We start from the raw sequence: 16,059 nt of genomic DNA on the forward strand, positions 1-16,059 counted from the left end.
CCCAAAGGTTACATAACTTTCATAGCCAAGCATTTGGCAGGGTATCTTTGGGACAGAACAGGACCTGTCTGGATAAGAACTGACATGGGACACTGTTGATCGAAACTTCTGTGGAACATCATGCTGCCATATTATCTACATCAAGAACGCTGAGAGAAAATTAGAATTACTCTTGCAAAAGTAGTCACTCGTTAAAAAAAATGCTCAACAATGACCCAGAATGTTTGTCAAGATATGGTATGCTTATACAGTAATAAATACTACTTGATTCAATCAAATGTGGGTTTTTTTCTTCACTTTGTTGCCATTTAACATGGCAACTGACAATCACATGCTGGATTCAGTATCATGATTCTTAGGCTCAGTTCAGGCTGAACCTTGTCCTCTGAATTTGAAACTAACTCTATCATCCTCTCTAGGTACAGAAATACTAATGCTTGCATTTCTTAGCAGTGAATATGCACTAACAAATATAATTTACCTTACAAGACTTCCATGATCCATTATAAATTTATGAGGACATAAGTGTCCAGTTTCTGTGAAAAACAAAATTCTTTCTGGATTTGTTGTATTCTTTGGCTTTATATAAACATAAATAAGGAAAAAAAAAATCTCAGATTAAATAGCTGAATAGGAATTTGCAGAAAAGCGTATGTGTTGCATCCCGTGAGATGCAACTGCTTATAATGTTATGCTGCCTAATCTAGCTGTCTTTTGAAAAAGTTCAGTTACATATAAGTAAAAAAAAATTAAAAAAATCACTGGTATAGCTTAAGGGAAGTCAAAAGGAAGGAGGATTCATGCCTAAGGCATTTCATCACCTTTCAAACTAATTGCAGACATTGAGTTCTTTGTGAGAAACAGTACAAAATTTAACTGACGAGTGTAAGGATTCCTCCTCTCAAGTATTATGTGTTTCCAAAGAAACAGATCTCCTCTCTTATTGCAGACAGGATATATAGCACCTTTGGATAGCTTCTTCCACTTTTTTTAAATGTCAGAAAACACAAAAACAAACCAAAAATATCTCCCTTACAATACAGTTCCTTGAATTGCTGTTTAAGATTAGTGCATGACACAGGGACATCAGGATGACCTCTCATGCAAAGTGGGAGTTTCAGTAACAATTCTTCTACTGTTGAGAATGGCAGCAGGAGTTCAGGATGAAAAATTTCAAGTACACCTACAAGCATATGAACTCTTTGTTCCTCATGAGTCACCATGATCCGATGCTGACAAAGTGCAGTTTAACTCTGTTTTTGAGGCACTCTAGAGACTTCAGCTTGAATCCTGCAGTCTTGGAATCAAACCTCTGAGCTGTCGCTGGTGTAATTATATGGGAGCATCATTGGTTCATTGCTGCCTGACTCTTTCGAGGTTTCCTTCTCAGAATTTTGTTTCCATTTTAGCAGCAAAATGATGATTGCAATTAAGCAGATGGCAAGGAAAATGGCAGTAGCTCCACCAATGATTGTGACTATGCTGACTCCTGCACTTTGGTTATTCAGTTCCCTGGGGAGAACACCATTGACCCCAACCTCCCTTTGAGGAACCTGTTTCTTGCTGGTGCGATCTAATGCTATGTGCTGTATGTTTGTTCCTCGGTTGTTTTCTGCTCCAATGTCTTTTGCAAGTTCTGGGTCTGGCTCAGCTCCCCTCTTCTGACGTCTCTGTGTGGATGCTTCTGGGCTCCCACCACTGAAAAGCGAGTGGTACTGGTGCTCCACGCTTCTTTTGCCAATTCCACGGTTAGCATTCTCTCTTGAACGCACCGTGTAGATTGTGTGGACATACCACTCCCTACCCAAAGACACCTAGAAAGACACAATTTTTTGTATTTAACAACACTCATACACAATCAGGATAGCACTATACACAGAGGAAGTAAACCACTGTTCCGAACTGATTGCCTGGACAAGTAGGTTCAAAATCAGGTACCGATAACCTCCTGCTGTGTGTCATTGTGCACCAGAGGAGCCATATTTTCTACCAAAATCTTAAGAGGGAGCAGTCTCCAATCCTCTCCGTGGCCAGACTCCATGGCTATTAGGTGCAGAGGAACAAGTATAGACTTGGCACTTTTTTGTTACTGTTATTACCAATGGCCATAGAAAGAATGCCAGCTGTAGGCAGGCCCAGAAGAGGACTTTCCAGTCCCAAACTGAGAGCTGACTAAGCCCTAGCTGGGGCTCTATTTCCATCTTAACATAAGAAAACAATTTTTTACTGTGAGGATGGTTAAATATTGGAACAGGGAGGCTATGGAATCTCCATTTGGAGACATTCAAAATCCAACTGGACACAGTCCAGGGCAACCTACTCTAGGTGATCCTGCTTTGAGCAGATGATTGCAATAGACATTCTATAGAGGTCCCTGACCACCTCATCCATTCTTTGATTGTGTGCACATAAAATTCTGAGTATCAACTAGATTTTGATGAAGTTCAGTAGAAATGCTTATGATTCTTTTACTTTTTCTCTTTGACAAGTGAGATGGGAAGCAATAAAAAAAATACCGTGGAACAAGAAACTTAACATGTTCTTAGAAGACACATATAAGAATAATTTGTATAATTTCTGGTTACATTGTAGAATTAAGCACAAGAAAATCATAGTATCCTCCCAAAAATCATTTAATAAGTGCTCCAGATTTTATATCTAGAAATTTTTAAGCATTCATAATCCTGTTTGACTGCCACTGGAATCAGAATAAATCTTTCTATTGGCTTCAATATGATTTAACTCTTAACAACACTTCTTGCACAAGTGTTTCTTTCTTGGTTCAGTACTCTTGCTAATAAGCTACAGAAATCATACCTGAAATAGAGGAGTCGAGTCTACTTTAAATCCATCAGAACCTGGCTGTTTAACTAATGGAATTGCTTCAGGATCATCTATTGCAAGTTTTGCATTAAAAAGCACATTTCCAAAGCTTGTGTCTTGTGTCTCCGGCTGAGCTTTGTCCTACATGGTCATGGAGGGAAAAAAAGTTTGTAAAGCACAGATTCATTTCTTCTAGGAAAAACAGTATAAACTGTGTAATTTACACATGCTATTTTATGCAGTCCAGTGTAATATCAAGAGAAAAGACATGAGAAACAGTTGTGATCACATCTGACTTGTACTAATGAAAGTTTTGCCTCAACTTTTTTTTGAAATACAAGGGAGAAACACTAGAGAACAACTATAACTACACTTCTAAAATAAAAAAGATACATGAACATGGTATGAAATAAAAGTGAGAAGTCTATTTCCCAGTTTAAAGAACCTATGTTTCATTTCTATTAGCAGACATTAATATAAATTAGTTTAGATAAATAATCATCTTACTTAAAGATAACTCTCTAAAAGTTGGACATCAGGTCTACAGTTACCTAGGTCTATTCTATAATTATTTCAGAAGGAAAATCTCAGATATTCTAAGCCAGCTTTAGAGGTATCTCTTCCTATTGACTACAGAGGCAACCTGAATGATTATACACTAAATCTTGGATGGCTAAAGCTGAAACAAGTTCCAATCCTTAACTTGAATATCACCTAAGATTCCCTCTGTAGTCACTGTGTGATACAGACAATGCAGAGAAAAAATCTACATTGGGATTCTAACTTATGTTGAACTCTAAATGATGGGAGTCCTCACAAAGATTAAGAACAGAACCAGGGGAGAGAAAGTTAAGATACTGCCCTTATCAGTTCATGTTAGTCTGGAGCTTGAGGCAAAAAACTGGTGCCATTAACATCTTAAATAACAGATGGTTTTGAATCAAAAAGAAGTTAGAAAAAAACCCCAAACAAATATATATGTGCATCCTCCCAGAATTAGAACACTCACCACAATCTTAAACCTGTACAGAAGGGATGGAGAATCAGCAAGGCATCCATATTCAGTGTTGGATGGATTATATTTGGGTACATATCCATCAGCTCCTGTGCACAGGAAAACCTTCTCGATGCTACAGTAGAAGGAATCACCCAAATTCTGCACTGGATCCACCATCACCCGACCATATATGATATCACCTGCAAACAGCGCACACAGTTGACATCCTACCACACTGTAACATTTAGCACAGTACTGAGGCTAATTTAACAAGGCTAGTCAAGAAGCTGAGTGCGATGTAATGTGATTATATCTGAAGGCATCTCACTGTCCTGCTTCTGTACGGTTGTCAAAGGCCGTGACCAGAGTGCACGCTCTTACCAGAGTGCCCCCTCTTCCATGTACCCTGGGCCACATAATGGCAGCAGGAGGCCGTTTGCTGGTGCTATAACTTGAAACACTTCAGGAGCTGCTTTAATTTTGGGCTGTACTGGGGCCTTTGTTCAAAAAGTGACTTAAAACATAGTGGACTTCTCTGTACCAGACCAGGGTGTAGGTTTTGGCTTTATGACAATGCACTTTGTTGCAGAGATGCTCTTCTTTATGTCAGTAGAATCCTGTTCAGGCTGCATAAGAGTTTACTTATACTTGGTCAGACTGGCATACTGTACAAGTGCAATGAACATTATGAAAAGTTACTGAGACCTTTTTTGAGATTTGGCTCCTCACTGTGTAACTGCATTTTGGCTGTCTGGTAATGTTAAAGACAAGATACACTTTCCAGGCCTCTACAAATAACCTGGACCATTGCTACAAAGGCAAGAAAAGTATACTGTGTGCACTGGTCAGATATATATGTGATAGAAAAGAAAAGAGAAAGGTTGAGAATCTAGAGAAGGAAAGGAGAAATGTCACAATGCACTTAAAACAATTTGGAGAAACTGCAGACCTCGAGAAAGAGAGACCAGGTATGTGCTGTTCAAGAGATGGTGCAAATACTTCACAAAACCAGTAGTGTATTCAAGGTTCTGTCACTAATGAATGAGCAAAAGAGGCATGTGAGAAAAGCAGAGGAAGTGACTGCTTAAGTCCACTGACAGAATGTATCAATTGAATCAATCTTCCCAATCCTAACCTACTCAGAGGAGCACAGGGTGAAGGAAGAATGCCTGGATGATGTGCAAGCACTATTCAGTAGTAGACAAAACATTGGCATGTTATCAACACTGTTTTAGCCACAGATGCAAAGCATGGCACCATAGTGGTTGCTATTACGAAAATTAATTCCATCCCAGCCAGAGCCAGTACACTCGCCCACAACCAAAAGGACTGTTTAATATTCACTTATCAACTAAGAATGTTCTTAATACCAGCCAATGTTTATAATGTGCTCAGCTGATGAGAAATGGCATCAGTACTGCAACCCTCAGACACGACAGTTTCAGTGCAGATTGGCCAACAGCTCTGATGTGAACTGACAAATAGGAAAGGAAAATGCAAAACAACACAACCAGCAAGCCCAAAGACTTACTCTTATCTTAACTGAAACAAGTTCCTGACAGTGTGGGACACATACTAAATGTGCATCATTTGTGCAAAATTATACCTTCTGAGAAAGCAACATCACTTTCTTGCCCAAAGCCCATCGAGCCATCAGAGAGCCACAGTGTCTTTTTGGAGAGAAGGAACATCTGGGTGTTCAAGCTGAACTCAGCAGCCACAGGATCACTGACCTAAAACACAACACCATAAGGCTCTTCAACAAGTATGCTTTAATGACTCCTAAAACACAGCATGATCTCCTCCCAATGTACATTATTTATCAGCTCCACACATCTATATGCAATAATACAGTTTAATCAAAAAGGTTTCCTTGTACTAGGCATATATTGCTATATATTTTACATGCATACAACCTTTGGGTTATCTGCCTCTGGGATATTTGATAAGATTCTATGTTCGTTTCTTCCCACTGTGTTTTTCCAAATCCCAACCAAGGAGGTCCCCAGGGCAATTTATGTGTGGAGATAATATGATGAAAATATTTTCCTCAGTAACTTGTCTTCATCTGGCTCAGGACAGCCTGTCCTCTCTATTCCATTTTGATTCTTACAACCAAGTCCCACCTCTGCTCCTGATCTTCTGCCAATCATTTGAAAGCACACATTGCTGAGGGTTTATCTGCAAGCATTAGTTCTTCTGATGTGCTGCAGGATATCAGATCTTGCATGTAAAAATGCACCAAATCATTTGAATATCTTTTTATGCTAACATTTATCTCTATATATTTGACACAGTTATCTATGGTTCTTCCTGGATTAAATTACAAAACTAAAACAAATTAATAGTATCATTGGCAGGTTCTCATTGCACCATATAATTTAAGTTAGAGGGCAAACTATACAGGCACATGGTAACAAAAAGGGAAAGAATATAGTGAACAGAAGAGTTGGGAAGAGCCCAAAATTCAAAACAGTGCAGTGTACCCGAGGAAACAATGTAAAAGGCATACACATTCAAAAAAAAAAAAAAAAGAAAAAGAGGCTGCTAAACAAGAAAAAAATGGTAACATGTATATGTATATTTATGTATATATATGTGTTTGTGTAGCAAGGAAGGAAGGGAAGCAGTAAAGAAAACATTCTATCTGGCACATGGACAAGAGATTGATGGAATTAGATATAACAATATCAAAAGAAATCTCTGCTGGAAGTTATACAAATGACACATTTATCCTTCTTCAAATCACTTTTTCACAATGAAGTCCCAAAGCTATCAAAGCAACAGGATTTGGCAAGAAGAATGTATAGCAGAAATATTTTTATAAACCTACTGTTACTCTTCAGAAAGAGGAATCCCATCCCCACAGCTTCTTCACAGAAATAATAATTAAAGAAGTAATTTCCATTCTCTTAGCGTGCTTCCTTCAAAATGCCTGTGATTCAGGCTATTGGATTGCAGTCCCACAGCTTCAAATACCTGACTGGCACAACTGGTTTCCAGCTGTGGTTGTGAGAGACTCAAGTATGGCCTCATCAAGCTCTTCCTGGGAAGAGCAAATGTCCACTCAACTGGAAACCAAAGGCACTGCACTTCAGCCACACAGCAATGGTCTGGGCAAATACTGTGAACATAGCTATGAATACATTTCTTAGGCATCTATTTTAAGTTACTCTTTTTATTTCAGTTTTACATGGAAGTCTCAGTACTGTCAGTGGCTGACACAGAGCTGATATTTATTATAGTAGTTTAAATGTAATTATTCTGGTGTGTATTTGAGAAAGTTTAAATAAGAGTTCTTAAAAAAATAATTTCTGAGGATGTCCTGGGTGAGAAGAGTACTGTCAATTTTTTCTGCCTATCTGCCATGCCCATCAACTCCGCATACGGATGATCTGGGCACAATGCAGATCACTCACAGTAGACATCCTCACCTCCATGGGACTAAAGCCAAGGAGATACTTGATAGATCAAGAAGCAAAGAGCGCTTGAAAACAGTCCATCCTAGAGCAGGAAGTACGCTGACTATAGGAGTGCTTCTGTCAGGAAACAGTCACACACGTTTAAAGAAGGGAGATGCTGAAGGATGGAGATAAAGCAGAGTTTGGAGGTTGAATGCTGTTCATGTTCAGGAAATCCCGGAGTCAGACAGTGGGAACACAGTCTTCACTGGTGTTCCAGGCTATCTGCTTCCCTTTTCAGGAGCCACAGAGAGAGGAAAAAGGAGATGGGCAGATATATGTTAAAGAAGGAAATGCTGAACAAAAATCTCTAGAGGAGAAACACCAAATATATTGTCTTCTTGCTATCTGATTCTTAAAATTATCCCTCACTCATGAGCAATGAAAACAATTGTGAAGGAAATTGGAACAAAAAGTTACAAGAAAACAAAAAGCCTCATATTAAAAAGCCCAAGAAGATAAGTACAGCACCTAGAGCACTAGACTAAGAATTGTGAGAAATATCTTATGTTATGACACTGTTGCAATTTTGCACTTGATCCTTATTTTGAATTGATGTACCTGAAGCTTCCATACACTGTGTTATCAAAGCTTTATCTGATATAATGGCCCCTACAGTTTCCATTTATTTATTCCAAGGCAATTCTTAGTCTTAGTCATAGCTCTTATTTCCTAGTCATAGGCTTATTTCAGGTAAGAGTTAGGTCCTACCCTAGGCTACTTTGCCCATTTTTGCAATGATTTTTGTAGGTCTTTTGAATTTTCTTTGAAAAATCTTCTTATACTAATCTTGCTTATACTAAGACCAGATACAAGCTGTCATTTAGCATTGTTGTGAATTGTTTTAGATTTCGTAGAAGTAGATGAGAAATCCCAGAGAAAAGCTGAAGTACTGAATTGCTATAAATTCTCCCCACACTCTCCATTCAAACCTTTTCAGAATGTTTTGCTGGTTCACTCTGAGAAGGCAGGTTTCATGTCAGATCATGTATCATCTCTCTGCTTTGCCAGGACTTAATGTTGTATCAGGAATAATCTGTTCTCCTATAGCTGGCATAATGACAAATGAAAACATAAAGGCTGCATACATTCCCTTGTGTACTCTGGTTAATTCAACAGGAAAGAGATTGTGTATCCCTGCCTGATCTGGATTGGATTTATACGGTAAAATGATATTATAGCATACATCTCTACTATTAATGAGCATGAAACCACAGCCACACTGTTCCAGTGTTAGTTGAACTGGCTCCAAATAACAGAAATGATATAACTTCCTTCTTACTCATCCAAAGGTCACACTAACCTTTTTGATAACACTGCAAACTGGCAGTTTATGTTCTGTTAACTATTCAACATGACCTCCAGTTTTTTATCAATTAATGCTTTCTAAAGCAGAGTTCATTTCTCTGCATCTTATTCCCAGCTATGAAGCTTTACAGTTGGGTATTGTGAAAGGCATGATTTTTGCCTGTTTCCATGTTACCATATGATCCATGTTTCTCTGGGTGGGATTTGTGTCCCTTTCATGAGTCTTAAGCTAAGTATTTTACCAGTGTTGACTACCTACACTTCCTCTAGAGTCAGTAAAGGAATTCTTACCTTAGGACTGATGAACCTTCCTCTGGAAGTCCCACTTTTAATATTAGAGATCTAGCTCTGATTTTTGTGACAGATAAAAACCTTCTAATAACAGTTTTATATTTTCCGAATTATATGATAAAACTATTTCATACCAAAGCCAACAGACAAGCAAAGAATTCCCAAAGGTTAGTTCTTATCTCAGTAACTATCCTCAAAACCAATGTCAGTGAGCTTCCTATTGATCATCAAAGACTGGACATGCATTGAGGACAAAAAAACATTTTTGCTTTTACCTTAGCTTTTCCCAGTTGGGTAAATCTAAATAGCAGGAGAGCGGTATGTACTGTCTCACCAGTTTAGGAACTGGTTTGTTTATAAGCAAATAAATTCAGGTTCTAGCACTATTATTACAAAACCAACAAAGCCGATCTGGGAATCAAACTAAAAAGGAAACATGAACAAACGTATCATTGGGGTGGTACCTGCTGGAATCGAATATCCAGATCAAATGTGAGGGGCTCTCTAGGACTGCAGATCACTGGCAGGCTGTATTCCTGATGTGGAGCAGTGGTACAAGCTACCAGCTTCACTGTGTACATTCCAGAATAGTCTCGAACCTTAAGAGACAGAGAGAGAGAGCAAGAGAGAGAGCTATTCCACCAACATCCTAACAGGTCGAGGCAACAGGAGACACAGTGAAGGTTGAGGGTTTACCGCAAAATCCGAAACAAAGCTCCACTGCTGTACTGGCTGATTGTACGTTGGCTCGCTTCGGATGAGGCTGAGGCTAAATGTCAGGCCCGGGTGATCAGCTGACATAACCATGGAAGTTAGAGGTGAAGCTAGAAACATGACAAGAGACAGATTTGTCACCTTTAGTGTTTCACTGCAAACTCTCAGAACCTGAAAAAGATTCCCAATAATTCATAAACCATAATGCCATAGTTGATGTGAATACCTTTACAGGGCACTGGGTTTTACTAACTGCAGCTAACAAAATCAATTACAGTCAACACAGCTGGGCACCCTTGATTCTTGTTCAAGTGTCTAGTAAACGGCTGATTTTGAGCTACACAACCGAGACTGTACGAAGATTAAATTTAACAGACAGGCAAAACAGCGAAAATGTCAAAGATCTATAATCCCTCCTGTTTTAAACTTGGAATGTCAACCCAGAGAACACAAAATAATTTCTCTTAGCAATGTAACTCTTTCAGCTCTGCCTGGTAGGCAAAACCTAACACACTAGAAGGCAGCTGAGAAAAAGTAGAAGCACTATGAAGGAATTTTAAGGTTAATAAAACTGAGTTAAATTAAAAGAGATTTCTGAATTTTTTTCCCTTCTCACTATTGTTCAGTAGATTTAATTTAGTTAGATAATCTTTTCCATGGCTGGCATTCATGCTTGGATTTATGTCTGTAGACATAGTCTTACACCTGTGATTATTCTGAATAAAAGCAGTGGGGTTTAAACAGATTAAATTGCAGGATCAGGTCCTCAGCAAAGACTAATTGAATGGCAGAAAGAATGTTTTATTAACAGAGTGATGTAAGACCTTTTCTCACTCTCTGAAAAAGGTCTAAGTAACCTAGAAAGGCTTCAAGTTAGAAAAGAAATTTTAATGCTATCTAAGTGTCTACGACAACATAAGTAAATAGCTAATCATAACTTTTGGATTAAAAACATATATTCACAGATCTCTAGTGGACAGAATGGCCTAGATCTTAATCTTTCTTAAATCAGGCTCTTTACAAGTGGAACTATCTACTTTTCATCAAATCCATGCATATTTCATTCAGTTTGACAATCTGAATATAGTCATCAATGACAAGTAATAAATCCCTAGTAGAAGAAGAAATCCTCATCTGAAGAGTGCTGTTCATATATTCAGGTATGAGCAGCAGAAATAAGAAAAATGAATAAAATTTGGGAGGAGAGTCTTTGTTTTTACAGTACTACTATAGCATAGATTAAGCTTACCAGGATGGGACATCACAAACAGACCATGAAATCGGGCTTCAGTCTTGAAGTTGACAACCAAGCGCCCCTCTTCACTTATACGCATGCTGGTTGGGTACAAGGAACCTGGCAGCAGAAACCAATTCACAAGGCTTATTCCACTTGCAGAAGACCAATAAATCACACTCCTATGAAACAGTAGCCCCAGTCTTTCATTTCCCCTTGTCATGTCAGTTGAAGGAAAAGGCAGTTGAAAAGTCAATTGAAAAGGAAGAATACTTTTATTTTCACCAGGTATTCAAGCTGACTCCTGTCAATGAAAACTGCTTCAGAGATACTCTTTATCAGTATTTCCTTATTATCCCAAGGCAGCACCCACCAGCATTCAGCTGTAGTAGTTGGTTGTGGCTTTCATGGCAATCTGCTTGAGGGTGCTTGAAGCTATGTAACTCATGCTGACAGACTTTGCACTGCTGGTGATGAATCTGGCCTGATGAATCTGGCCCAATCAATCTGGGCCTAATGTTTCCTAATTTCAGGTTACAAGGTCTTGTTTATACATCAGAAATGGCTTATTGCTGTAGCTTGCAACCAAGTCCCTTTTTCTCTAGAGTTCTGTAAAGCTTCAGAGTTCAGGAGTTTCCCCCAGTGCTCCCTTATAGAGAGACAGTGATGTGCCACCATACTGCTTGCCATGAGCAAGAAGGAAACAGGAATGTTCCTCCATGAAAGCGTCAGAAACCTAATACACTGACCCATGAGAATGTATAGCACCCATGCAAAATTACCCATACCAATCATATTTATTGGTACATTAGAAATAGATAGATAGATAGACAGATAGCTAGATATGGCTTTAGATGACCTTGACTGGTTTACAGTTTTGTGAAGAATTTATGTAGAACAATTATATGTATCCATACATATGGAAATAAACTGGAAACTATTTAACCTCTCCCTGTCCAGAAAAACAGCTGCTCATTGTGCAAGGCTACGGACTGAGAAAATACTGCCCAGGTTGGATTAGTATGTTTATCATGTGTTCTGTGCTGACTGTTTTCAAAATGAGCTGCCAATGTTCAGCATCTCTAAAGACCTGGCCAATAGCTTCTTAAACAGAGAAACAAAAAATAATTAAAGTATCAAAGACAGGAAAATGGTGACAGAGATACGGTGCATGACTGCTGAGACCGAGGTTGTTATTCAGTGACTAGTACATCATATGATTTGTGGCATGTGGCTTATTCTTTAGGCATGGCATGGCATGTGCTTCATTCTTCATGCACTGTGGATTCCCCTTGCCACTCCTCATTTTCTTCTCTTAACATGAGGACAGAAATTGCATAGCAATGACTTCTGTAGTCTACATATAGAGTTTATGGAAACAAAAAATGGTTTTATGTTCATTGGAGTCCTGAAATCGTGCAACCGCAAACACATAATTGTAGTCGGTGCCTGTACTCTACGTTAGGTAGAGACAGATATGGAACACCTGAAGATTAATGCTGGGAAACATAAAGTAAATTTTCATGAATAGAACAAAGCAGCATATAGGTGTAACTATACCTTTTAATCTTTCATAGACATTTGTATGTCACTATTAAAAAAATAAATTAATATTTTCAGAGATAAATTCTGTAATGATAAGGTCTGACCTGTTGACTAATTAAAGTCACAAACATTTATTGACAGTATCTGCCACATTCAAAGAAGTTTCACAGTTTTCTACTTTAATACATAGGATAGGTTATTATATATTTCTGCCTTCTTTGAATGTTTCAGAATTCATGCCTTTGAAATATCAAAAGTTTCTGAAACTGTATATTCATGGCCAGTAAAAAATTATATCTCAGAAAAATTTCTTTCTTTTTTTTCATTTAAGTGCAAACATCTTGTATAGTAACAGAATATGAATACATAGTGAACGTTGAGGTTCTGAGTAGAAATAAATGTGTTAATTTTTGCACGTGTACTCCGTACATAACAAGACAATTATCTTTCTATGCAATAAAAGAATGGATGTTAGCTTTACACGGTTTCCATATACACCCCAGCAGAGAACTGTGAGTGCTGGGAAATGACAGATTGTTTGCAGCTGATAACAAATGATACGCTATATATATTTTCTAGTATTAGAACGACTGAAAAATCCTCCTACTGTGTGCAAATTATGCTCTAAGAACCTGAGTTCGATGGTAAGAAATCCAGCACCCACCGTGGAGCTCTGCTTCGGGTGGGCTCCCGATGCCGTCCTTCCACAGGATGGCAGTGTCATACACAAAAGTCAGCCGGAGCTCTGACTGGAGGTCGAAGTGCTGCCAGCCTCCCACACCCACCGGGGAGTGGAAAACGTAGGAGACGTACAAGGGGACTCTCAGCGTGACATAGGACTGTACCAGGTTGAGAACCTAAAGGAAATTATTGATTCAGGTTAGCGGTCATGAAAGACGGCATTGCACAGGTAATCCAGACACAAGAGAAAGAGAAGGCAGAACTTGAACCAAATGTTGTGACGGAATGGAGTTCTCTCATTTTGAAAATTACAGATGAAGTACAAAACACCACATCTGATGAATTTCAACTGAGCTTACATCCCTTCAAGTTTCATTTTTGTATTTTAAATTGAATATGAGTTCTGGTAAAACATAAACCTCAATTTCAACTCGTGATTTTTGCTTAGGTTTTTAAAGTACATAATCACAGAATCACAGAATGCCAGGGGCTGGAAGGGACCTCAAAAGATCATCTAGTCCAGCCCCCCTGCCAGAGCAGGATCACCTACAGTAGGTCACACAGGAATGCATCCAGGCGGGTTTTGAATGTCTCCAGAGAAGGAGACTCCACAACCTCCCTGGGCAGCCTGTGCCAGTGCTCTGTCACCCTCCCAGCGAAGAAGTTTTTCTTAATGTTTTTGTGGAACCTCTTATGCTCCAGCTTGCACCCATTGCCCTTTGTCCTGTCATTGGACATCACTGAAAAGAGCCTGGCTCCTTCCTCCTGACACTCCCCCTTGACATATTTACAAACACTAAGGAGGTCACCCCTCAGCCTCCTCTTCTCCAAGCTGAAGAGATCCAGCTCCTTCAGCCTTTCCTCGTAACTAACATAGCTACAAATGAAGGCTTTAGAATATCCTTTTGCATTGGCTCTTTTCTTGTGCCTTAACCTTTTGCGTACATTCTTACATTACTATCCTCTAAGAAGGGTCTGGTCTGGTCAGGGGTCTTCTGGAAGACCCTGAATTTGCTCAGATGTCACCGCAAGACTGAGTCCTTGGACTGTATTTACTTATCTCTGGAACTACTTTTTCCTTTGTGCACAGATAGCAGCTAACATACTGCATGCAAACACATAAATAAAACTGTTTATCACTGGAAGAACTAAAATAATATGCAAGTTGATATATCTAAAAATAGAGCCTGTATGCATATACTGTACAAAACAATAGCACTGTAATTGTTATCAGAGAATTATATATTCTTTATATATATTTTGATAAAAAGGCAAGAAGAACAATGTCAGTAAACTGTCACCTCTTAAGATAGCTCTTACACGATACACAGATCCAAACCTTTTTAAGAGACTTTACATTAATGCTTTGTTAAAAAGTACTTTTTCAGTTGTATTTCTGCTTAGAAATTTGTAATCCAAATCCTTGTAAAACTTTCTAGATTTTCTTAGAAAGATGTGGAAGGAAAGGCATTAAGATCGTCTCCCAGTGGGAAACTTTTCAAAAGCATAAATCCTGTTAACTCTCATTTACTTGCAAGAGAAATTCCATATGTAAATTTGAACATCTGAACATTTCCCTGGAGCAATTACGTTCCAAGCTTCTAAAGAGTGTTTTGCACTATTAAAAACCCCCAACATTCAAAGAACTTTACAAAGTGTGTAAGAATCAAACTGTTCCAGGGTTCATCCAGTGACATCAAGGATCTGAATGTCCAATACCTTGCAGCTGCTTTACACTTCCAAATGGCAGAAAGAACTTCTGTGAAACCACAGATTTACTGCCTGCATTGGCTAAACACTCTGAACTAATTAAGGAGTTCATTATGGCAAATGTTTGTAGTTGCCACAACCCACTTTCACTCCTTGATCTACACACTATGGTACCAAACCTTTTTTTTGCATCGTTCAATAAAATGTGCTGGCATTTAGACAGTAGACAGTCTGAAAACACACAGTGTCATGCAGTGAAGCTGCTTGGTAGATAATATGAGATGCTACAGCTATAGATTATTTTATATTAATGCTTTTTTGTTGATTTCCCATAAATACAATCAAGAACTTCTATTTAGAACAAAAAAAAGAGGTCTCCTCTCTATATGAATAGGAAGACAAATTGAAATTAGACAAAAAAATTATTCTTTACTCCTATTTAAGTTGCAAGTTTATCTTTGGGATACCTGCATGGATATCGGAGCAATTGTTTCAGATACAGGTATGTTAAATTGTTCCAAATAACAACACAGAATTCTCACTTTTATAAATCTCTCTCTCTCTCTCTCTATATATATATATACACACACATATATATATATATATGTAGCTATGATGCAACTCTACAGTGCTTTGATTCAGGAGCAACCTTGAACATTTGTCATCTCCTGGAACAGTATCAAGAACTGAATACATTTGGTAGTATAACAAATGTATTAGCATTGAAAAGTCATCCCAGACAAACTATGTTGACTTTTCTTACTGTGCTTTTGTTCTACATTTGCATGTTTTATAGTGAGAATTAGACACGGAAGTCAGAGATCTGAAATTCAGTTTGCTTATGAAGAATATTGAATATATGTCCACCATCCTCTTGAAAAGAAGCATACGTAATGCTTAATGATAATGTAGAGGAGGACTGGCATATCACACAGGGGGAATTTAATGTCCTTGAGGGCTAGAATAACAGAAGTGAGATGAAATTGTATAGCATAAACTATAAGGTAACAGAAAGTAGTGACAGGGATTTCTGGTAGAAATGAAATACATTGGTTAGAAACAATAGAGGGGAAAAATTTTGGTATATGAGTTGATCACATCATAACTATGACCTTCCTACCCTTTCCATGTGATATGATCCTAAGACAAACTGAGGAACGGGGTGGAAATTAGAAGAGAAGCATGCATGCCATTATACAGAGCACTAGTGAGAGCTTATCTGGAACAGCTTTGATCATCCATGCTTGAAAAAGCCTAATTTGCATTGTAGGCTGCAGAAAAAGAAAGCAACATAA

The 16,059-nt window shown here is 38.4% G+C and overlaps 1 protein-coding gene across 1 annotated transcript in view; it reads right to left on the reverse strand.

Moving 5' to 3' along the window:
* Window positions 1-1,304: 1,304 nt before the first annotated feature.
* LOC104279124 (FRAS1-related extracellular matrix protein 2-like) overlaps window positions 1,305-16,059 on the reverse strand; it is a gene marked incomplete at its 5' end in the record, with an annotated part of 54,014 nt that continues 39,259 nt past the window's right edge. Inside the window, 8 exons of the mRNA XM_009876310.1 lie at window positions 1,305-1,814; window positions 2,818-2,964; window positions 3,833-4,020; window positions 5,427-5,553; window positions 9,345-9,479; window positions 9,577-9,704; window positions 10,844-10,948; window positions 13,038-13,230. Of these exons, the coding sequence (XP_009874612.1) occupies window positions 1,305-1,814; window positions 2,818-2,964; window positions 3,833-4,020; window positions 5,427-5,553; window positions 9,345-9,479; window positions 9,577-9,704; window positions 10,844-10,948; window positions 13,038-13,230 (1,533 nt within the window). The remainder of the gene's footprint in view (window positions 1,815-2,817; window positions 2,965-3,832; window positions 4,021-5,426; window positions 5,554-9,344; window positions 9,480-9,576; window positions 9,705-10,843; window positions 10,949-13,037; window positions 13,231-16,059) is intronic.

The sequence above is a fragment of the Apaloderma vittatum genome, unplaced genomic scaffold, assembly GCF_000703405.1.
Source record: "Apaloderma vittatum isolate BGI_N311 unplaced genomic scaffold, ASM70340v1 scaffold6319, whole genome shotgun sequence".
NCBI classification, from domain to species: domain Eukaryota; kingdom Metazoa; phylum Chordata; class Aves; order Trogoniformes; family Trogonidae; genus Apaloderma; species Apaloderma vittatum.